Below are 23,603 nucleotides of genomic sequence, written 5' to 3' on the forward strand. Positions count from 1 at the left end.
AACTGACAGTTACTACACATGGTTTTTAATAAAGCACTAAACAATGCCATGAGCTCACTGCTACCAGACAATGTCACATCACAGTCTCAGAAAACGGTACTATTTCAAATACTGTAAAACCACAGCTGATGACTTTAGAAAGTCATAGTCTACTTACTATTTGTAGGTCTCAGAACGGATATATTCAAACACATGGGACACACCAAGCTGGAATTGGTCGGCAATGGGGGTGACCCAGGGATTGTTCTCAGCTTTGAAAACCTGCTTCTGACCAGTCAAATCCAAGTTTCCTGAAAAGAGAGAATGGAAAAATGGTGAAGGCCACTTTATGCACTATCAATCAGATCTAGGAGGTCCTGCCAATAACTACAACACAACTGGTAGTACATTTGTTTGTTTCTCTCCTTCCTTCCTTTTATCTATTTTTTTTTTTTAAAGAAACCTTCTTAGTGGTCTGGGAGATGGCATAATGGATAAAGCCTTGGAATCTCAAGCATAAGGTCCTAAGTTCAATCATCAATGTTACATGTGCCAGAGACATGCTATATGATTCTCTCTATCTCATTAACAAACAAGTAAAATCTTTTTTCTTTTCAAAAAGAAAATAAATTCCTACCCTAAGTCATAGTGCTCAACATTATCAATAGTATCCTGGTGGATGGAAGTAAGGAAAGAAAGAGGGAGGGAGAAAGGAAGGGAGGGGAAGGGAGTAGGAAAGAAGGTAACTTGAAAGATATAAATGTAGAATCCACTTTATTTTTTTAAGTATTTGCTACAGTGCCTAAAATGGCCAGATTGAAAGCAGCGATAACACCAGAATCTCCTAAAATTCTCTCTTAACAATGTTCATCACCCCTGGCCCAGTGTGATCTAAACCTAATCTAATCAACCCTATGTTTTTGCATCCAGCAGAATAGACCATGGACAAGGAAGATAAGAGTATTGTGCCACTGCAATTATTTACTGCATTACTCAGCTACCACAAGCACATCTCAGAATCAGCACTAAACAGCTCTCATTAACATAGTAATGATAGAAACTCACAGAGAGAGCTTATCAGTTTACAAAATCCCATTTGGAAACATTCCCTCCTTTGATTCTCCAGCAATCACCAAGGTCAGTTATTACCATCACTTTACAGATTAAAAAGCATGGAAATGGGGAAGTTATAGTCAAGGATGGAGACTTGGGGTCAGGGAGATCACTGAGCCTGTTAGATACCAACTTGCAAATGCAAAGTTCCAGACACAAGTTAATTTCCTCGCACCAACTCGTGCCAGACTTGAGCAAGACTTTGGTTCTTTCTCTCTCCCCACCGACTTCCACATTCTTTACATTCTATTTCATCACAACTAGTCTTTCTTCTTAGAATGGAAAAGAAGACTTGACACCCAGCCTGGTCTTCTTTCTACAGTGCCTAGTGAAGACAGATCAGCCAGGGGTGAGTTCCTGATGGCATCAGGAAAGAAGCTAGCAAGTCCCACTCACCACTCAATGTGAATATCATCTATTGATTCCTTGACTCACTCTCTCTCTCTCTTTTTGGATTCTACAAAAACTGAAAAGGTAGTATGTAAAAGAATTTCTTCTAACATGTTTGTCTGTGAGAGAGAGACAAGGATAGAAATGTAAAGCATCGGGAGTCGGGCTGTAGCGCAGCGGGTTAAGCGCAGATGGCGCAAAGCACCAGGACCCGCATAAGGATCCCGGTTCGGGCCCCGGCTCCCCACCTGCAGGGGAGTCGCTTCACAGGCGGTGAAGCAGGTCTGCAGGTGTCTATCTTTCTCTCCTCCTCTCTGTCTTCCCCTCCTCTCTCCATTTCTCTCTGTCCTATCCAATAATGACAACAACAATAATAACTACAATAATAAAAAGATTTTAAAAATTAAAAAAAAAAAGAAATGTAAAGCATCAGGGGCTGGGATGTAGCATAGTGGGTTAAGCGCACATGGCACGGAGCACAAGGATCTGTATAAGGATCCCTGTTGTTAAAATTTTCGGACTCTTGCCGGCCGGGTTGGCTTCGCGGGCGGGTAACAGAGACGCGGAGACAACGGCTGGGCAGGGCAGCTGTATTTCTTTATTCAGGAACAACGATTCACAAACTAAGACAAACTAATCACCAAACAGAACTCTGCTGTCTCTTTGCGGCGGCACAAGCACTCCCTCTCTTACTCTGGAAGTCAGGAACTCTGTCTCTCTGGGACTCTCTCTTACTCTGAAACCCTGAAACTCTCGAACTCAGGAACTCCGGAACCCTTCCACCCTGGCACTGTCGAACTCTCGGACTCTCGTACTCTGGAACCCAGGAACTCTCGGACTCAGGAACCCTCTCCCTTACTCTCCAACTCAGGAACTCTCTCTCGGGGTTCCTTGGTGCGGGGCCAAGCAAGCCCGCGAAATTAACAGGACTGATCCAATTTTCTTGGCGGGGGGAGGGCTAGGACAAACCAATGTAAAGCATACGACAGATCCCAGTTCGAGCCACTGGCTCCCCACCTGCAGGGGGTGTCACTTCACAAATGGTGAAGCTGGTCTGCAGGTGTCTAGCTTTCTCTCCCTCTTTGCCTTCCCCTCCTCTCTCGATTTCTCTCTGTCCTACCCAACAGCAATAATAACACAAACAGTAACAATAACAACAACAAAGACAACAAAATGGAAAAGGTGGCCTACAGGAGCAGTGGATTCATAGTGCAGGCACTGAGCCCCAGTGATAACCACGGAGGCAAAAAAAAAAAAAAAAAGAGAGAGAGAGAGAGAAGAAATGTGAAGCATCAAGGGTTAGGCGGTGGCAAGCTTGGCTGAGTTCACAGGCAACTATGCACAAAGACCCCAAGTTCAAGTCCCTGGTCTCTACTTACAGGGGGGAAGCTTCACAAGTGGTGAAGCAGCATTACAGGTGTCTGTCTCTATCTCCTCCTCCCCTGTTTCTCTCTGTTTCAATTCAATAAATATAAAAAAAGAAGAAAAACAAAAAAGAAAAATGAAGCAGCAGAGATAGATATGGTTTTACCAGGCAACAGACTCATCAAAATCCTTTCTCTAAAATTTGTCTCCATGGCCATTTGTAGACATCTGGTCCACAGCCCAGGGTGTTTTGGACAGAGATAACCAGACATAACTTTTCCCAAGATGCTACTTCAGAAAAACTTTGGTCTATTTTGAGTTTCTGCTATCAATTTTGTTGTAACTGATAACTCAGAATGAAGAAAACACATTGTAGGATGCAAGTATACCACGAACCACATAATTTCTTCATGGGTCTGTGCTGCAGCAATAAAAACTGAAAAATTTTACTAGGAATTTAATGTAATACTTCTTAAAACAAAGAAATTGCTACTCTGGAGTTGTCTTTACTTTCTCATAAGAACACATAACTATTCAAAAAGTGAAATAGGAAAAGGCCAATAAAAAAGTTATTCCAATTTCACAAAACTGCCTTTAAAGAAAACAGATATTATTAAATATTAAGACTAAGTAATTCATCACGATCATTTCAGAGCTACTCAGAATATCTTAGTGTTAAGTACAAAAAAAAAAGCAGATAAGATGGTCAATACTGTCAATTCCCTCATCTTAATGATTAACCATTCTTCATCATATATGAAACCTTTTGTGGATTAATGGACTTCCTCTGTAAACCATAATTCACAACACAGCTGAGGGCAAACGAAAACCCAAGAGTTGTCTGTCTTCTGCTCTGCTGAGCCTCTTACCTTGAGCGTCAGTCATCCTGACAGCAATGAGTTGCATTTCTATGTTTTGATTTTAACTTTACTGGGGCAGGGGACTATTATCATTATTACTATTATTATGCTTCCCAAGAATGAAACTGATCCTTCATCGAAATTTCTTTCCAATTCTTATTTCCTCTTGGGATCTTGTTTGCTATATACTGGGTTCTTTCTTTGACCTTATTCACTCCTGACTTTGTTTTCTCTCAATTTCTACTTGTCCTAAAAAAACAAATCCCATGGAAATTTCTGGGAAAAGTTTTCTCTTTAACAGTAGGTTTGGACTGAGAACTCCATGAGAGAATTCACTCAGCAGAGTGTCTGCCTAGCCCTACGCAAGGCCTGGACACCATACAGAAGTACCATGTACGGCAACTAGGGGAGTTCCATGGATAGAGGAGCAGTGCTGAGGTGTCTTGACACATTGTCTATCTCTCTAACCCTCTCTCTTATCTGTCTTTCACCCTCTTAAATAAGAAGAATGAAAATCTTCTCCCAGAAGACTGCTCAGGGGGCACTGTGGGTCTGGTGAATGTTTCAAGTCCTGAGTTCATTCCACCGGTGCATTAAGAAATGTGTACAGAGCTTTGCGCTGTTGGCATTCTTCATGTTGATTTGGTCCCCTTCCCCCTACCTCTGAGAGAAATGGTTTGGCCCTTGCTAGTGTCGCGCCCCTCTTTCTCCCCGCCCCGTATGCTAAGGACGTCCAGAGTCCCAGCAGCACCGGTGGAAGGAAAAACATGGGGAAGCACATGGTGTGGTGATTTGCCCGTTCGTGAATAAAGATTAAACTGCAGCTTCTCAGCCCAGCCGTGTGTCCCCGAGTCTGTCTCTGTCTACCACCGCGACGCTAGCCTGGCCTGCTGGCGCCCCCGAAACATTAACAACATTGTGCAGTGGCAGTATCATAGCCAATGAGGTTTATCCAAGGCGCGATTATTGCTAATTGAAAGAAATGTATACAGAAGCCTGCTGGCAGTGGCACATCCAGTAGAGGGCACACACTGCCACGCACGAGGACCAAGGTTCAAATCCCTGATCCTCACCTGCATGGGGAAGGGTAACTTCACAAGCAGTGGAACAGTGCTGCAGGTGTCTCTTTCTTCCTCTACCCCCCTCATCTCTAGTCTTCTCTATTTCTGTCTCTATCAAAAGAAAAAAATAAAATAAAAAATAGTCACCAGGAGTAGTGCAGCCATTTTTGTGCAGGTACTGAGCCCCAGTGGTAACCACGATGTCAAAAATATACATAGCTGCATGTCAAGTACAGTAAAGGTGGAAACCTGAAAAAAAATAATAATAAATAAAAGTAAATGGAGGGTAGAACACACATTTTGAAGGCGACCTAGGCCTGCACCCCTGGCCACCACATGGGGGCACCATGAAAAGGGGAAGCTTCCTAAGCAATGCTGTGGTATCCTTCCTTCTCTCTGTCTTTCTCTCCTGCTCTTCCTGTCTCTCATCTTTTATCTTAAAAAGAAGAAAAAAAATTTGCCAGGAGTAGTGGGATCGTGCAGACATGAAGTTCTAGTGATAACCTCGGTGAGGAAAAAAAAAAGTCAGAAGTGTGATGTTTTCTGTTGGTGAGGGAGCAGGGCCACTAAGAGAAGAGTCTCTGACCAGACAACAGCTTCCACAGTGTCTGACTCAGAAGGAAACTCGGGGTACAGGTGCTAGAGATAAACACGTCTCTTAACCATGCACCTAACAGAGCACAGATTTTTACAGGGTCCTCTCCCTGCCTCAAGCCTAACCCACTGACATCACCAGAATCAACTATGAAAAAAAGAATAAATGAGATCTTTGGGAAAGGCTATGTATTCCAAAGTGAGTCAAACAATAAAATTTTTAAAAAGCCAAGAAAAGCAAAAATGACATATGGAAGCGAACCAATTTCAAAGCAATGGGGATCTCCATGCCTATGCTTACTGCACCCTAACCCTCCCCACCCCTTCTGCCTCAAACTGGTCACCCCCCGAGGAGAAGATAGTGAGTCCGCAAGGGGCAGAGTTTCATCACTTCATCATATCTCCATATTGCTATGAGCAAACGCAACTGGACCTCTCTCCTTTCCAGTCGCTGATTTAGGGGAGGATCATGGACATTTTTGGAAGAAAAACATAGAAAGAAGTGGGTGGGCAGCCATCCATGGAGAAAGACTGTTTTCTTATCACATGGTATTTTTTTAAAGATTGTTTTCTTGGAGCTGGGAGAGAGCCCACCTCGGTCATGCGCAAAGACCTGACTTGAGCCCTTAGTCACCATGTGGGACACCTGCACAGGGGAAGTTCCATGAGTGGTAGGGTGGTGATGTGGTGTCTATCACCTCTATCTTAAAAATTAACAGTACCCTGGGGAGGGGTACACAGGAGCAAAACCCAATGAAGACTCTGACAGCAAACAATAACAAATTAAAACTTTATCTCTTTATGTTTATGAGAGACAGACAGATTGGGGGAAGGGAGAAAGAGAGAGCAGGGCACTGTTCAATTCTGACACTTGGCAGTGCCAGGGATCAAATGTGGGACCTTTGGCATTCCAGTCCTGTGCTCTAACACTGAGCCATCTCCATAGCCCTCATCACACAGCGTTTTCAGGATCTTGAGCAAAGTGGATCAGAGAAGAAGGAGCCTAGAGGTAAATCCCAGCACTGACAAATTTGTTCAGGGGTCTTCCAGGGAACAGTGAGAGGAAAAACACTCATCACAAGTCCCCATGCCCAAGGTCCATGGTTTGCCCCTAACCCAGCAGCACAGGAATGCTAGGAGCAGGGCACTGTGGACTAGCCTTGACCACAAGTGCATGTTTCCATGGGCAAGAAGAGCCTGCACTCTACCACTGCCCACCTTGAGCAGCAGACAGTCTCTTGGTAGCCCCTCTCGGTTCTTAAGAATAAGCCTGCAGTATGTTAGTGGCTGCTCTCACAGTCAGGGGCTAAGCTCCAAGCTCCCTGGTTGCCATGCTTAGAAGCAGGCCTAGGGGAATAAGCCCAGGAAAGGTCAGCCTTGTTCCCTGGCCACTTTTGTTGGAAGCCTCACCCCCTCCCCTGGAGACCTGTCAGTCCCCAGCAATGTCTCTATTGGAGAGCTGTCACAGAGGACAGAGGAGGCACTGGGGAACATTAATGACATCTGTTAAGTGGAGCAAGGAGGAGACTGGGCAACAGCCAGCCAGACTCCCCTAGAGGGGAATGGAGAGCTGACATAGAGGCCTGAAAGTTGGGGTACAGAGTCAGGGTCACAGGAGGGGGCAGAGCCAGGTCCTGGGGCCCTCTGCCTCACCGGCACCAGTTTAGTTCCATATCAAACCATCTGCTGGTGCTTCAGAGAGCTCCAGAAATGGGGAGCCCATGACAAACGAATAACTGGTTCACTGGGGTGACAGTGGCAGTGTGTGTGGACAAAGTGAGCTTCACGGCCACCCTGGAGAGAGGAGCAACTGCAATGGACAGAGGCAGAATCCCATGAGGCAGGCCAAGTATAAGATTTCCTTTCTGGGCTCCCCTGTGCACCCAGGCTGCGACCCTCCCAGCCCACCCTCTACCTCCCGGCTGGCCAGACTCCCTCTGCAGTCTTTCCAAAGTGGGTTCAGTGTAATCAGAGCATCCCTTCCTGTGTAGGAAGGGATGACACCGTCTCATCTGGGCCTTGCAACAAGTTCCCGGTGCCCCAGCAGAGCTCATTGTGGGAGGTAGGAGGTGAAGCTCTCTTTGAGGTAATCACATGCAGGCAGCGTCTAGCCCACTGTCAGTCAGGCTGCTGGCGCCCTTGCTGCCGCACGCTCCAGTGCTTCTAGTTAGGGCCCTCACCCGGCTCCTTTATTAGAAGGCTGAGCGGCACTCCGGCAGTGTTCTAACAAGGAGCAGGCAGCAGGATTAAGCACTGTGACAAAGAGGATCTAATAAGCTAGAAAGTGGGGCCGCACCAGACATGCTGGCTGGCTCCCAGACAGACCTCCCCTCTGCCTGCCCCTCAGTAGGGAGGCCCCCCGGCCACAGGGGAGGCCCACCCGTGTTGTGACTAGCGGTGACTCTGCCTGGTGCCAGGATGAACATCATACATCACTCACAGGCTTATTCTGCAATTGCAAATAGGATTTCCCATTTTATTACCTGTGAAAGGACCACATATGTTGTGCCCCCCCTTCCAAGCCCCCCAGTACAGTAAGCCTGGCTGTGCGACTATAATTTGGTAGACACTAAATCATGCAGAACAAGCATTCATTCTCCTTGTTCGATATCAATGTGATTGAATGCAAGAGGCCATTTCGGCCCCATTAATAGGCATGCTCGTTTTCACTTAGGGAAATGGGCTGTTTTCATAATCACACAGTTCAGAATTCTTCCAGAGTTCTCAGAAATCCTGAAACATGTGGCAAATGACACTATTTATTGCAGATGAAGCAATGTGAGGGAATGGGAGCAAATTTTTCATGTCAGCCAAGCAGTGTCCCCTTCCTCTCTAATTCCAAAAATATCAGGGAGCTCTTCTGAAATTAAAGTACTCTGAAAGCTAGGCCCCTTCACTCATAACAGTCTCCGGCTATGGACTGACAAGGGGGAGCTAGCAAAGTGTGGATGATTGGGCAGTCTGTCATTACTTCACTAGGTTCGCCCCAGCCCAGGTAATTGATTCGCTCTTGAAGGGGTCTAGATGGGACATGATGACAGCTGAAAAATCACCTCTGCTCTGCAGGGAATCCACACACACAGTAGTGAACCACAAATGGCTCCAACACAAAATGAAAGCGACTTTCAGGGCTCTTCCAGATATAGATAGATAGATAGATAGATAGATAGATAGATAGATAGATAGATAGATAGAGATCCTACACATAAATCTCTAGATCCTAGTGCTATGTACCAGACTACTAATTATAGGTGGACATTGTCACAGATCATGGCCGAGGATGGTTCATTCATGCGTTCTTTCTTCCTAAGTAATGCACTTTCCTGAATGGTAAATCATACTAAGGGCTTTATAGCAGCTGTTTACATTGTAGCACAAAATGCCTGCAGTCAACACCGGAAACAATGAGCCTGCTTATCAACAGGTGAGAAGAATGCTGTCTGCTAAAGCCCTACACAGAGCATTAGCTATTACTAAACTGAATGCAAGGCTGGGGAGATGGATTATGCAACTGACTTTCATGTCTAAGGGTCAGAGGGCCCGGATTTAACCACATGCACCACCAAAACCCAGAGTAGGCAGTGCTCTAGATAACATAACTAGACGTAAATGAATAGGTGATGAATAGACATATTTATTGGTAGGCACTGACGTAGCATGAGGTCTACTACTAATAAAAAAAAATGAACAAAATATTATACCAAGCTTGTTCTGATTTCATTTTTGAAGAAAGAATTCCTGTGTGTGTAAAGAAATGTCTGTGTGGCAAAGAAAGAGAAGACCTGAATGGATCTCCAAATGTTGATGCTGCTTTCCTGGACAAGGACTGGAGGCAACAAAAGAAACGGTAAATGGGGTGTGTCATCTTGTGAGATTTCCAGATTCCATCAGTGTAGATCCTTTGTGCAATTCCTTTTAAAAAGAATAAAATGCACTGAAAGGAAATTGCCAAAACCATATTCAGAATACAGGACGCTCATGAATCAGAACAAAGGACTGAGCTGTATTTAAAAGGGCACCACCCAGGGCAGGGAGGGTGGTCTGCAACCTCAGTGGGCAGGGAGGCAAACCTCTGCGGCTGCTCTCCACACATCAGCAATGCAATCAAAGAAGCTGTGATGGCTCATGACAGGCCTCAGGTTTATTCTCTGGGGAATCTGAGGCCACACTGTCAGGCTGGCAACTATCTGTGGAGTCTTCCCGGTGATACTTTAAAAAAAAAAAAAAGAAGCATGTATTTCATTCATTTAACATGCCTAGCATACTGCTGCTTTACGAGACCTGCTCAAATAAACTGGTAGTCTTGATCACAAATAAGGGGAGAGGGTAATTTTAATAGAGATGGCTTGATGGGGGTACTCTTCCCAAAGGTTCCAACCCTGGCAGCATCTGATTTATGTGGATGCTGGTAAACTGCACCCCACACCCCAAAAAGTAGGTCATTTTTTAAAATAGAAAGTCTGTGATCAGGGCCAGACACTGGTGCACCCAGTTAAGCACACATAATACAAAGTGCAAGGGCCTGCACAATGATCTAGCTTTGAGTCCCCAGCTCTCTCGCCACCTGCAGGGGAGACTCTTCACAAGCAGCAAAGCAGGTCTGCAGGTGTCTGTCTTTTCCCCTCCCTCATCATCTCCCCCTCCTTTCTCAATTTCTTTATGTCCAGTAAAGTGGTAAAAATAAATAAATAAATAAATAAATAGCCTAGCAATAACCATGAAGGGGGGAAAAAAGTCTGCGATCCAAACTAGGCTTCAATGTTGAGAGCACTAATTATTCCATTTCTTTTTTTTTTAAGTTTTCTTTTTTTTAAATATTTATTTATTTATTCCCTTTTGTTGCCCTTGCTGTTTTAATGTTGTAGTCATTATTGATGTCGTTGTTGTTGGATAGGACAGAGAGAAATGGAGAGAGGAGGGGAAGACAGAGAGGAGAGAAAGATAGACACCTGCAGACCTGCTTCACCACCTGTGAAGCAACTCCCCTGCAGGTGGGGAGCCTGGGGCTTGAACCGGGATCCTTACACCAGTCCTTGCGCTTTGCACCATCTGCGCTTAACCCGCTGCGCTACAGCCCGACTCCCCTATCATTCCATTTCTTAGAAAACTGAAAGATTTCTAAGTAGGAGCAGTCTGCTGCACCACCCATGGGTGGGGCTCAGGGGTGCAGTGAGGGGTCTACACTATCATCCTCGTGCTAATTCTGGGGTGCTGAGCTGAAGGCACCCTCAGACCACCTGGGAAAAAAGAATATCAACAGCAAGGGAGGCCTAGTTACTCTGGAGACTCCAGAGAGCTGTCACTGATTAATGTCTTTAAAACTTTCCTTCAGATAATTTATTTTAGGATCATAACCTTCACCAAAGCTGTTTAAATTAAATAGATCTGGGGCAGTCTTGACGATAACATATGCACCAGCTAGTTTAGCGACTAACCTCCAAGCCCAGCTCCATTCAACAATTTCCTCCCTAGCAAGACTTTATATTAGGAATGTGACTTCAGTGAAGTGCAATACTACAGACAGGATTTGTTTACCACTTCCACGAAGGCCTTGTAGACCTTAAATAATCCCTAGCACCCAATGTTCACAGGCTTATCCTCACAACCCTACAGTCCATTGCTTACGAAGTTTGACACCCTTTCAACAAAACTCACAGAGTCCAAGTAAGGTGAAGAGAAGATAGGATTAGAAGGGTAAGTTTCAGTAGAAATTAACAGCTTTAGGAGGGGTTTGGGGAGTGGGACAACTGGTAAAGTACACAAGTTGCTGTGTGCTGGGACCCAGGTTCGAGCCCCCAGTTTTCACCTGCAGGGGGAAACTTTATGAGTAGTGGAGCTGGCTGCAGGTGTCACCCACTATTCCTTTCTTTTCCCCTTTATTGCCCTAGATATATCTCTTTGTTTCTATCATTTAAAAAATGGAGTGGGAGAATGGCTGCTGGGAGCAGTGAATTCATAGGGCAAGCACTGAGTCACATGCACTTAACCTGCTGCACTACCACCCGACTCCCTTTTTCTTTTAACCCCTTCCATTTTTACTGTTTCGGAGAGAGGAGGCTAGGGAGACTAAAAGAAAAACAAACAAACAAACAAACAAAGACACACCACAGTAGTTCCCCATCCATGGCGCTCCTCCAGTACAATCCATGTGGTGCTGGGGATCAAACTTGGGGCTTCATGAGCTCTGTCAGGTGAGCTATATCTCCCAGTCCATCTCTCTCTCTCTCTCTCTCTCCTCTCTCTCTCTCTCTCTCCTCTCTCTCTCTCTCCTCCCTCTCTCTCCTCTCTCTCTCTCTCTCCTCTCTCCTCTTCTCTCTCTCTCTCTCTCTCCTCTCTCCTCTTCTCTCTCTCTCTCTCTCTCTCTCTCAATGGAGCTTTCTCTAGTAGTGCAGAGAAACACATGGCTTGTCTTTCACAATGTCCAGGACTTTGGGGCAGTCTCGCATGTTCCAAACAGCCTCTCAAAGTTGAGGGGAGGGGAACAAGGGGAGGAGAGACTTCACTCACCCCCATCTCCTATCACCTCCCTCCACTGCTTCACAGGCAGACAATAGCTCCATGTGACCTGATCACAGACCCCTCCCACTCCACCCAGCAAACACAATGATGCTGAAAGACACCAATACATTTTCAGAAAAGGCATCTGACATAAACTGGGTTTCTGCCCCTTAAGGGGAGTTTAGAGCATGGGAAGGATTTAGGCAAGGAGGAGTCTTAAGTATGTCCAGCTTTTCGTTTAATTTGAAAGTCCAAGTTACATAAAAGACAATGTCTAAAATAGTTTTCTGGAAGATTTAAGGTCAAGCATATATCAAATGAATTAATCAGTAGATAACCTGAATAATCATCATCTTAATCACCCCCCCGAATGACAACAATGTATCTTTTTAATGTCTATCCTCAAAACCAGTTGCTGAAAGAGAAAGATGAGGCTTCAGGCCAGAGGACTAATAGAGAAGTTTAAGTATCGTTGTCACTGTATTACCAGGCACTTGCTCATATGGAAGTACAGAACAAAATTAACTTTATTATTTTATTTATATATAAATACCACTGAATCCAATTTTATTAAAGGTTAAGTAAGGGATCAACCTATCATGGAGAACCTAAACTTAAGTTATATGTAAAAATAGCTTGTTTCAGCTTTGCTTGGCACCCCAGAGCTTACAATTTTATTACTTTAGTGCCATGGTGCAGAGGCTGGCAGGGTACAAGTGCAGATATTATATTAGATAAAATATGTACTAGGATAATTAAGGATTGTGAGTGACACAGATTCACGTCTCGGGGAAAAACTGCAACAGGGTGAAGTTAACCTCCAGTGAACTCAAGATGACTCACGCTTTAAAAAATGCCAAATGCTTTTCAGTTGTATCTTAATGATCAATTTTGATGAAACATGTTTACAAGCTTAACAAATAGCTCATAAGTGAGAAACAATAGAAAGAAACAATGATCATTTAAAAGAACTTGCACTTTAGTTCTAGAAAATAAAATACAGTAAAAGTAAAAACTATATACTGCAGCAGAAAAAAAAAGTTTTTACTTTTATATAAAACTTTTTTTTTTTTTAGTATAAGCAAAGCCAGGTACATAAATATTCCAAACAAAAACAAAGAACGTTCTATTGTGTCCTGTTCCAGAGTTAAGTACAGGCCAGTGATACAAATTAACACAATGAAAATTTTAACAGTAAAGTAAGTTAAGCAAAGTAGCTGCATAAGAGTAAGTAATTCAAGGGATAACAGTCTACACTGCTCACAAGGACATTCTTAGATAATCCACCAGCCCTAACAGATGCAAAAGCACTAACTATAACAGAGAGGAGAAGGGAGATCTTCCACAATTTGGGATTTGGGTGAAGAGGATTACAACATGAATCTGCTTCTAGTATTTTTGGAAAGCCAACTGTCTTGGGTTAAAAATATGAAATGCTGTCACCGTAACAAACAACAAAAAAGGAAAGTACTATGATACTCTACTCCAGGGGAAAAACAGTCAACAAACACTAAGCCAACTTCAAAGTGTGAAGGTGTTCTAGAGGCTCATCTATGAGCAGGAAACAAACTGAGCTCAAATTAGCCAAGTCCTGGCCAGGCTCCAGGCACTGGCACTTCTAATGGAGCCCTCAGATTGCTACTTGTCTACACAGCAGTGTCAGTCAGTCCTGAAATCTCAGCTTGTTAATCCCCTAATTTCAGATTCTTCTGATACACTTGATCCTCATGAAGAATGTTTAGTCTTAGTCTTAGTCTTGCTATCACCAACATGTTCATTCTTTTTCTTCTGAAAGTGGTCAAATTACATAAGTGATCCTTGACGACTACTTCACAATATAAAGTAGCACACAGAATTCCCAACAACAATGTCCAGGAAGTTAAAAAAAAAACAAGTAAACAAACAAACAAACAAAAAAACTCCATACATTTTATAGTCACTTCAGAAAACTTCCCTTAACTTCTGTCAGGTTTTGCTTAACATTTTGTCATGAAGTGATGCTTTACTTATGAAGAAGTCTATTACATAGCAAACACAATCCTCCAAGAACTACAACTCTCTCATTTAAAAAAACAAACTATTTTTGGAGATCTTTTTAAAAAAATATTTATTTTGGATTAGAGACAGAGAATTGAGAGGGGTTGGGGGGGATAGAGAAGGAAAGAGGGCAACACCTGTACCACTGCTTCACCACTCATGAAGCTTGCCTCCTGCTGGTGGGGACTGAGGACTTGAACTTGAGTCATGGACACTATAAAGTGTGTGCTCAACAAGGTGTGCATTACATTTCTCACATTCATTACATAGCCCCTACATTTATTTCTTTATTTTATTTTTTTATTATATTTATTTATTTATTGCATAGAGACAGCCAGAAATCTAGAGGAAGGGTGAGATAGAGAGGGTGAGAGATGGGGTCAGACAGTAGCACAGTGGGTTAAGCACACATGGTGCAAAGTGCAAGGATCGGGGTAAAGACCCCGGTTCGAGCCCCTGGCTCCCCACCTGTAGTGGGGGTTGCTTCACAGGTGGTGAAGCAGATCTGCAGGTATCTGTCTTTCTCTCCCTCTCTCTGCCCCCCTTGATTTCTCTGTCCTATCCAACAACAACAACAACAGCAATGACAACAATAATAATGACAACAACAAAGTTAACAACAAGGGCAACAAAATGGAAAAAATGGCCTCCAGGAACAGTAGATTCGTAGTGCAGGCACGGAGCCCCAGCAATACCCTGGAGGCAGAGAGAGAGAGAAAGAGAGAGACAGGGAGAGAGAGAGACAGAGAGACAGACACCTGCAGCCCTGCTTCACCACTTGTGAAGCTTTTCCCCTGCAGGTGGGGACCTTGGACTTGAACATAGGTCCTTGTGCACTGTAACGTGCGCTCAGCCAGGTGCGCCACCGCCCGGCCCCCATTTATTTATTTCTAATAAGTACACAGAGCACTGCTTGGCTGTGGCATATGCAGTGCCCAGATAGAACCCAGGCCCCTCAGGATGTCTGCGGGGTGTGAGTCCTGTGCTCTATACCTCGCTGAGATAGGTATCTCCAATCCTGTTACTATCTTCTTTCACCTGTGTGCTTGTACTTAAGCATGGGCACCATGAAATGGCAGATCTCACACTGACTACAGAAGCTATTTCATATGCCATTGCATTTGTTTTCCAGAGCTGTGCTAGCACAATGACACGTTGGTGACAATCAGACAGAAAGGCTAAATTTCTCTCTATGTTCTCCCCAGCATTCTGATCTTCAACCATGACTAAGGATATTTCCTCATAAGAAATTCATCTCTCTAAACCCAAAAACAGCCTCTATTCATTCAGGGGAGCTGCTCTTCTGGAAAAGTCCCGGCTCCATCTTTAGGCGGCAGCCATGTTGGCACCAAATCACACCCCACAGAACAGAAAGCACCTCACTACAGCGCCATGAAGCATCCAAGCAAGCGCTCAATGGCAGCTTTCAGATGCTTTTTTGATGATGAATGAGAATATTAAGCCCATACTGGAAGGCAGCATATAATAATTCTCCATTCCCTGATATTAAAAACCTATAAAGGAGCAGAAAGCTGGCCTCATGCTATAATTTACCCCCTCTGGTTAAAGCACTCTATGGAGAGTACCAGCCTCCGAGAAGAATGGGGAGCTTCTTTGAGGCTGGCAGGTGCCAGGGCTAAAGCAAAGCAGGACAGAACAGAGAGGCCAGCAGGCACAGTGGGTGGAGGGCACAATAGGGGTGAGGCTGGCAGAGAACATCCCCCTCCCTGATGGCATGCACTGACAGGAAACTGGGAGGTGAGCACGAATTTTCCATGTTGGCGAATCTGCATTATTAGCCTCAGATCTCACTTTTAGCACTTATTCCCAATACAATATATGAGCATCCAGTTCAGCAGGATGGATGAAAGCATGTTTATATACTCCCTTCCTTTCAAGTCCATTGGGAGAAGGGAGGGAATGCTTTCTTAAATGAGACAAGTGAAAACAAGACACCACTTTCTGTCACAAGCTATGACAAATGAGCTGGATCCAGGGAAACGGAGACCAAAAAGGGTTAGAACGCCAGTGCCTGACATGTAACCCTTAGAAGTCAAACATGGTAGGTATATATTTACTGCAGTGTCAGGGAACGAACCCAGGCCACTGCATATGCACAATACTGCCAAGCAGCCTCCTAGGATGAATTTTTCTATTAATTAATTAATTTTTTTTTTTGCCACCAGGGTTATCGCTGGGGCTCAGTGCCAGCATTACGAATCCACTGCTCCTGAAGGCTATTTTTCCCTCTTTGTTGCCCTTTTTGTGGTTGTTATTGTTATTGCTGTTATAACTGTTGTTGTTGGATAGGATAGAGAGAAATTGAGAGATGGGGAAGACAGAGAGAAGGAGAGAAAGAGATACCTGCAGAACTGCTTCACCACTTGTGAAGCAACCCCCCTGCAGGTGGGGAGCTGAGGGCTTGAACTAGGATCCTTTTTTTAAATATAAGCATTATTTTAAAAAATATTTATTTATTTATTCCTTTTTGTTGCCCTTGTTGTTTTATTGTTGTAGTATTATAGTTGTTGTGATTGATGTCATTGTTATTGGATAGGACAGAGAGAAATGCAGAGAGGAAGGGAAGACAGAGAAGGAGAAAGACAAGACACCCGCAGACCTGCTTCACCGATTGTAAAGTGACTCCCTTACCACTTGTGAAGCAACTCCCTTACAGGTGGTGAGCCGGGGGCTTGAACTGGGATCCTTACATCTGTCCTTGCACTTTGCACCACGTGCACTTAACCCAGTGCACTACCACCCAGCCCCCTCTATTCTCTAATTTTTGAGATTGAAAGAAAGAGTGGGACAGAAAGACAAGGAGAGAAAAGAGACAGCACAGCAGTGCTCCACTGTCCATGCAGCTGTCCCTATGCTGGAGCTTGAACCCAGGCCCTCCTACACGATAAGGTGTGTGTTCTAAGGGGTGAGTGGTCTCCTGGCTCCATGATGGATTTTTATAAGCCCATAAACCCCATCAAGTGAGACCTGGGTTGAAGTGCTAACATTCAGGCTTTTCCAGAAGAAAGGGGAGGCAGTGGGTACCTCCACAGAAGTGCTACTCTGCAGGCAGTCCGCCATAGAGGAGCAGATAGAATGTCAGGGCAGCAGCTGTGCTGACTGAGAAGGTGGAGGCAGAATGTGAGAGTCATCATAGTGGTGCCCCAAGGACCTGAGTCTTTCCTTCCACAAGGCAACTTCTGCAAAGTGAAAGCAAGTACAGAGCTCCAAGGAACTGGCACCAAGGTTATCCATACCTCGGAAGTACAGAAAAGGAAGAATGCATAGCTATGTGCACAGATAATGGGCAGATCTCAAAGCACAGCACTGAGTGAAAGCTGCCAGAACACACCTTACATGCTACCATTTGTGGGCAACTCAGAAACAGAAATTTAGGTACTCTAGTGCACAGGGAGTATGTGCACTCATTACCATACTCAGACCCAGGTTCAAACCTCCAGTCTACCTACAGGAGAGAAGCTTCAAGAGCAGTAGAGCAGTGCTACTGCTCTCCTTTCCTTTCCCTCTCTCTCTCCATTTCTTTCCACCTTCATTAAAAAGAAAGAGAAAGCAGAGAAGGAAAAAACGGAGACAGGGAGGAAGCAAGGAAGAGAGGAAGGGAGGAAAAGAGGAAGGAAGCCACAAGGGGCAGTAGTTTCCTAGGAGTAGCATCATTGCTATTTCAAGAGGGTGAGATTCGGGGTGGATTTTTGAGCTTTCTAAATACTTCCGTTTTTTAGTGAGTAAAGTTGTTTTATGATAGTAACAGTATTATTTTTCAAACAGAATTAGCTGGAACAAGTAAGTTCTGTCCTGTTCATTTACCATCTTTCCCATCCCCATCTCCCTATTCCACCAGAAGAAAGGTGTAAAAATGCAATAAATATATCTCCATCCCATCACTTCTGTCCTAGAACCACTGGACCAAGGGAGCCATGAGCCCCAAGGTCAGTGGAGACCCTTCAGGACCAAACAGGACTTACAGGGAGAAGATGTGCACATAATCTGACTGTCTAGTAAACAGAACAGCAGACTAGAATGACTACACTTAGCTCCCTGTTATCAAGACTAAATTTTCTAACAATGAGCATGGTGTTAATGAGGGCAGAGCTACAAGTAACTAATTAATGCTGGGCCTTCCCAAGCCGGGCTGCTCTTCTGTGGCTCTCATGCACTGCCACCATGATGGGGTAGGCAAGCTGCTCTCCCGTCACTGGCAGTGGCAGTGGCCTTGGACGTCAGGGTCCACTTGTCTGGGTGGCTGGAGTGACAGTGTTCCACCTGGATACATTCTGGAGAACAATTATGTGGAGCAGATAACTTGAATGGACACAGGTTCTCACAAAGCATGAAGACTCAACTTTGGTATTAAACTTAACATACACCCTATTCTTTCTGAGGTAAATAAATATGCATTGTTGGCAAATTCACAGTCATACAAAAAGGCCAATTTAAGTCCTAAAACAAGCTGGCAAGAATCATGGAGTTCATTTTCCTTTGTCACAACAGAAGGCTGCCCAACTGCCAATTACAGCCAGAAACTTCTAGGTTCTCCCGATCATGCAGGGTAACAACAGAGCTAGAATTTCCAAGTTCCCCATCTCTCAAAACCCCCCACAAATGTCCAATTCAGGTCACCGTTTGGGTGGGGGTAGAGATTTTAGCAGACTCTTATAGAGAACTGACTTTTTTTCTGTGTGTGCCATTGTCACTCCCCATCCGCACTGTGAGGCCAGCCCTGCAGTCTCCAGTGGTGAGATGAGTAAACATTACCAGTAAAGTGATAAAAATAAGAAAAATCTGAAATGGGTATCTGAGACACCACTAGCCAGGCGGCAGTGTGCTAATGACTGCTACTTTTAGCTGACAAGTCGTGCTATTTCAACAAGCAGATTCCACTGCAGACAGCCCTTGGGAACAGGTACCAAGGCAACCAGGCGGATGCCAGGGAGGGGGGGGGGATGTAGGGGGAGCAGGGAGAGTTTCTGCCATACATTGCTGTGGAGCCAACCCACCACCACCACCTTCACAGATTATCTGAAGCAAAGTGACAATACTGGACCAACTTCAACACCCAGCTGGCATCTCTGAAAAAGAGCGAATGAAATCAGGGCCCCCAGTCCTGGTAAAAATTTAGGCTTTCAAAACTGCAAATAAGGAAGAGGTGCATTCTCTGAGGGGGCAGATTTTAAAGAGCTCCTGTGGTTGGCATTTTGCGAATCTTTCGGACAAGCCCTCTCATGATTACTCAGGGACACAAGTCTAAGATGCAGGACAAGGAACCTACTCGTTCTCTGGAGAGGAGGACACTCGGAGAAGCGTGGGAAAGAAATGACTACAGCCACTAAAAGAAGCCCTGGCTACTCTACACACGTCACCCAAGTCTCCAAATTCAAAACTGTCTTGTGTCAAAAGCTGAGTCAGAGACCGAAATGCAAGGTGAAGGGGGTAAGTGCTTCTTCCCCATCCAAAGAAATGAACAAGAAAGGAGTCGTGCCAACACCTACACCCTTAGCAAACCCAGAGCCCTCAACCTCGAGGAAGGAGGCTCCTGGCGTCAGGCAGCACACATGCAGGCAGGCAGCGGACATGACTCTGGAGGAGGAGAAGTGGGGATCCCAGAAGTGAGGAAAGGAAGGACTTTCGTGAATGAAGCTGCCTCATGCAGCCCTTGTGTGTATTACCACAGGAGAGAGATGAGTAACCGCCTCCCAAATATCTTCAAGCCCCGATCTGGGAACCATAAATACCAGCTTATACAACACCACAGCTTTGCAGGAGTGACGAAATGGAGGGTCCTGAGATAGGCAGCCCAGGGGACTGGGACTGATGTCACAGGTCCTGCTAAGAGGGGTGGGGAGGAGTTAGTCACTGAAGATCCAGGACACAGACCCAGGATCAAGAACCATCACCTGAAGCTGAAAAAGGATAGCACCTCCTCCCAAAAAGCCCACCCTACAGGCACCTAGATTTCTAATAGTGACTGTCAACCTCCAAAGAGAGAATAAAATACACTGATCTGTCACAGCAGCAACAGGAAACGAGCATGCTAGACAGAATTTACTTATTTATTTTTTTGCTGAAGAAGCAGGGGAAGAGCAAGAGTATAATTATGAAGGAACAGCAAGTATGGATGTCAACTAGACTTACTGAGTTCAATTCGAAGTACACACACTGAATGACTATGCTGTACACCTCAAAGTATGTAAAGATATGCCATTTTTATCTCAGTAAAATTAGTCTAGTGCCCAGCAGGGAGTCCTCGGTCCTCAACTGCCAAGTGTTCTGTGTACAGGCTGCTTTCATAACTTGCTGGTGAGTCTGCTAATATTACCAAGGTCAGTGTTAGGAAGTAGCATCTTTTACAGTTTAGAGGTTGATCAGCTGAAGATGTCATGAAAATCACACAACTTTAACAAATGGAAAAAACATTTAGTGAGGCATGTGATTGATCTCATGGGCTTGAAATCCACTTATCTATGTCTCTAGTAAGAATATGGCAAGAGAAAACTTGCAGTCTTATTTCTCAAGGCATTATGAATAAAATCCCTAGAATGGGGGGGAGCATACGGAGTGAACTAACATTCTAGTTCTAGTATCAATGAAAATCATGAAGGAAGAGATCTTTCAGTCAGTGTCCTGGAAACACAGTCAAATTCCCCAAGATGTAAAGTGAGGCAACTTGCTTCTCTTCTGCATCCTTTTATGGTGGATTTGTAGTTGGCCTTGGCATTGGGAGAGCAATTGCTTTCACTTGGGTCAGGTGAAGTTACCAAACAGTGGACCTTTAACACCAACCATTGATCTTGCTAATTGCGCCTGCCATGTAGTCTTTGCTTCTTTTGTTTCCACTCAGCCTTCTTTCCCAACCCTATTCCAGCTGTTAAGTGGTCAGAACACAAAGTGACAGATTTAGTGCTTCACTGGCAATTTATATAACTGACTGCCATGGCTGTTGTTGTAGTGAATCATGATTTATTTGTCTCAATATTGTAGCACATAACCTTTTAAATGCAAGGGGGAAAAAGCCAAAACCTCTTTAAAGTTTATATATGACCACCTACCATTGCATTCTATGAACTAGACTTGAAAGATAACTGGCCCAATGAAGGATGGATTTCTTTTCTCTTCCTGTAGCTATAACTTCATTCACAATCCATCCATGTAGCCAGGGCTTGGTCATTGTTCTTTACTTGCATGTGATTTAGAGGGAAGTCTGGGAGATACACATAAATGACATCCATAGCGGTCAGTAATAAGAACTGAGAATCCATGATTACAAGAGCTATCTGGGGTAGGAATTTTCCACTGAAGGGCCTGTGAACAGATCTGGGAGCTTCCTAAAATTCTCCCTATTATAACCAAAACTTCTCATGTGAAAACCATGAGATGTTCTATAGGTTTTGCATAATCTGTACTAAAGGGCCAATGATTCTTGAAGAAAAATGATAGCTATGGGGGAATTTTACCTACTGCTGCACAATAAAAGAGACTGGATAAGTTGGGGAACAATAAAACGGTTTCAAGGGACATCGCATTTACAAATAGACAAGAGAAATGGCTGCTACTCTGAGATAAACTGTGTCATCTCTTCAAACGATTCATGTGGAGGGAGGGTCTAACTCCCAGCACCCCAGGATGTGACTGTCTGGGAGACAGGATCTTTATGGAGGTGACTTAGTTCACATGAAGTCATTAAGGCAGGTCCTAATCCATCATGACAGGTGGACATTCCTTTACTTTTGGAAATTTCACAGAAGCACAATCATATGGGAGATAGTCAACTATGGGAACCAAGAACATGAGTGATTCTAGAAAAGTCTAAAAAATGTGTACAAGAGAGGCTGGCTCATTAGGAGCTGTGACAAGGTTTAACTAGCTAGGGTCTGCAATTAATTCTTCTGTTTTTGATATCTTCCTACATGAGTCCTCCTCCATCATGAGAAGCCCCAAAGAAACTCCAACATGAAATAACATGGAAGCCTGACTCACTGTACACTGTATTGTTTACTTTTTATATAGAAAAAAACATAACAGATAGGAGATGTTTTGAGGGAGCTGTTCCATAAATGGAGGATTATTTTTCTGTTCAGGGGCTAGGAACTGTATTTACAGATAGGCCTCTGGAATAAAAAAAAATTAAATCTGGAATCTCAGTATTGCCAGCATTTCTCCCAGGGCAAGAATACATTTAGTGTCCTATTAAATCAAAGGATGGCCGGCTGTGAACAGTGGCATGCTTCCCCAGCTGCTGTTAACATAGATTGATGCACAAGTTCAATCACTGTGAACCTGACATTGGACTTCCTGAAATTTACAATACAGAATGGAAGCATTTTATGTGTTGCAACTCCCTACCCCCTTTAAAGCAATAACTCACCAGGCAGAAATATAATTCACTTAGCATTTTTAAAATCCACACATAAAGCATTTTACAGGGCTAAAGAGTCACTGAAACCAAATATATAAATTGGACTTGTTTAAAAATAAATAAATACCATGGAGGAGATGTGAGGGGAGTCATTTCTGATTATCCGCAAAGACCATGGGAATCAAAGAAAAAGGGTACACTATTTTTTGTGTGTGAAGTCTGACAAAAGGCATATTAACCCAGAAATAAAATGTGAGAGCATGTAATATAATTCAAGCCAAAATTCCAAATTGATAAAGACTTTTTATTCCCTAGAACTGCTTTCAAAGGAAAAATTAGGAATATATTTTGGTATTACTACAATATGTCTCCAGATGATAAATGTCTTTTTAGGAGCTTAATTTTGGTATACACACACACACACACACACACACAGCAGTCATAATTTCTTGATTCCATAGTGTGCTTCCAGTGACACCTTATCATTCCAGGAATGCAAGTGTGGAGTTACCCTTAAAGTCAATGTGAATTCTTCTGAGCTTTACAGAAAACAATGGAGCTATAGGAGGGGCAAGAGAGGCAGGTGGCTTAGTGGATAGTGTGCATTCACCACATAAGCTAAATCAGTGTTCTGGTCTCTCAAATAAATAAATAAATAAAGCTACAGGAGCTGGAAAAGTAGGAGTGAAGCATGGTGACTGCTGCTCCGTTAGCCAGACACCCCTCTCTGGAGATGCTCTTTATCTGTATTTCCCCACAGGGTAGCCCTGCTAAAGGCTACAGGGGGCTTTTGCACTTGCTAGGAGTAGTGGTTTCAGTTCCAGCCAGCACGGTTCATCCAGAAGTCAAACTGCCACCTTGGAGTCTTTCCAACACTGCTCACTCCCTCACTTTATGCATATTCCTTTAGCATCTATCATGTGTCCAGCACGTAGGAGGTTCCAAGGAGACAGCAGAGAAAAGATGTCCCCCATCTTGCTTTTGTGATGTTTATGTGCTAACTGACAACAACTGGTCTCTTTAAAACCACTAGACTCATCTGAAGATCTACTTCCTCAAGGAACTTGGGATTAAACACATTTACTAAAACCATGGCATCTTAGGGGCCAGGAGATGGCTCACATCACAGAGTGTATACTTTTCCAAGCACAAAGACCTAATTCTAGGCCCCAGTCACCACATAGGTGCCCCATGCAAACGGGAAGCTACACAAGCAATGAAGGAAGCAGTATTATAGTAGCTCTCCACCTCCCTCCCATTCTATCTGGGAAAATAAAATAAAATAAAATAAAAAAGTCTGCCAGTAGAGGTGGAACAGTGTAGGCACCAAACCCA

At 44.0% G+C, this 23,603-nt stretch overlaps 1 protein-coding gene and 1 non-coding gene across 3 annotated transcripts in view; one reads left to right on the forward strand and one right to left on the reverse strand.

Annotated features, from left to right (window-relative positions):
* Positions 1-23,603, reverse strand: part of RSU1 (Ras suppressor protein 1) — a 148,435-nt gene that overhangs the window by 74,257 nt on the left and 50,575 nt on the right. For both annotated transcript variants that reach the window (XM_060192231.1, XM_007526187.3), the window contains one exon: positions 158-290. In XM_060192231.1, coding sequence (XP_060048214.1) covers positions 158-290 — 133 coding nt within the window. The remainder of the gene's footprint in view (positions 1-157; positions 291-23,603) is intronic.
* Positions 4,620-4,763, forward strand: LOC132539120 (U4 spliceosomal RNA). The gene has a single exon (XR_009550426.1). It is a non-coding gene; the product is annotated as a U4 spliceosomal RNA (small nuclear RNA).

The sequence above is a fragment of the Erinaceus europaeus genome, chromosome 6 (assembly GCF_950295315.1).
Source record: "Erinaceus europaeus chromosome 6, mEriEur2.1, whole genome shotgun sequence".
NCBI classification, from domain to species: domain Eukaryota; kingdom Metazoa; phylum Chordata; class Mammalia; order Eulipotyphla; family Erinaceidae; genus Erinaceus; species Erinaceus europaeus.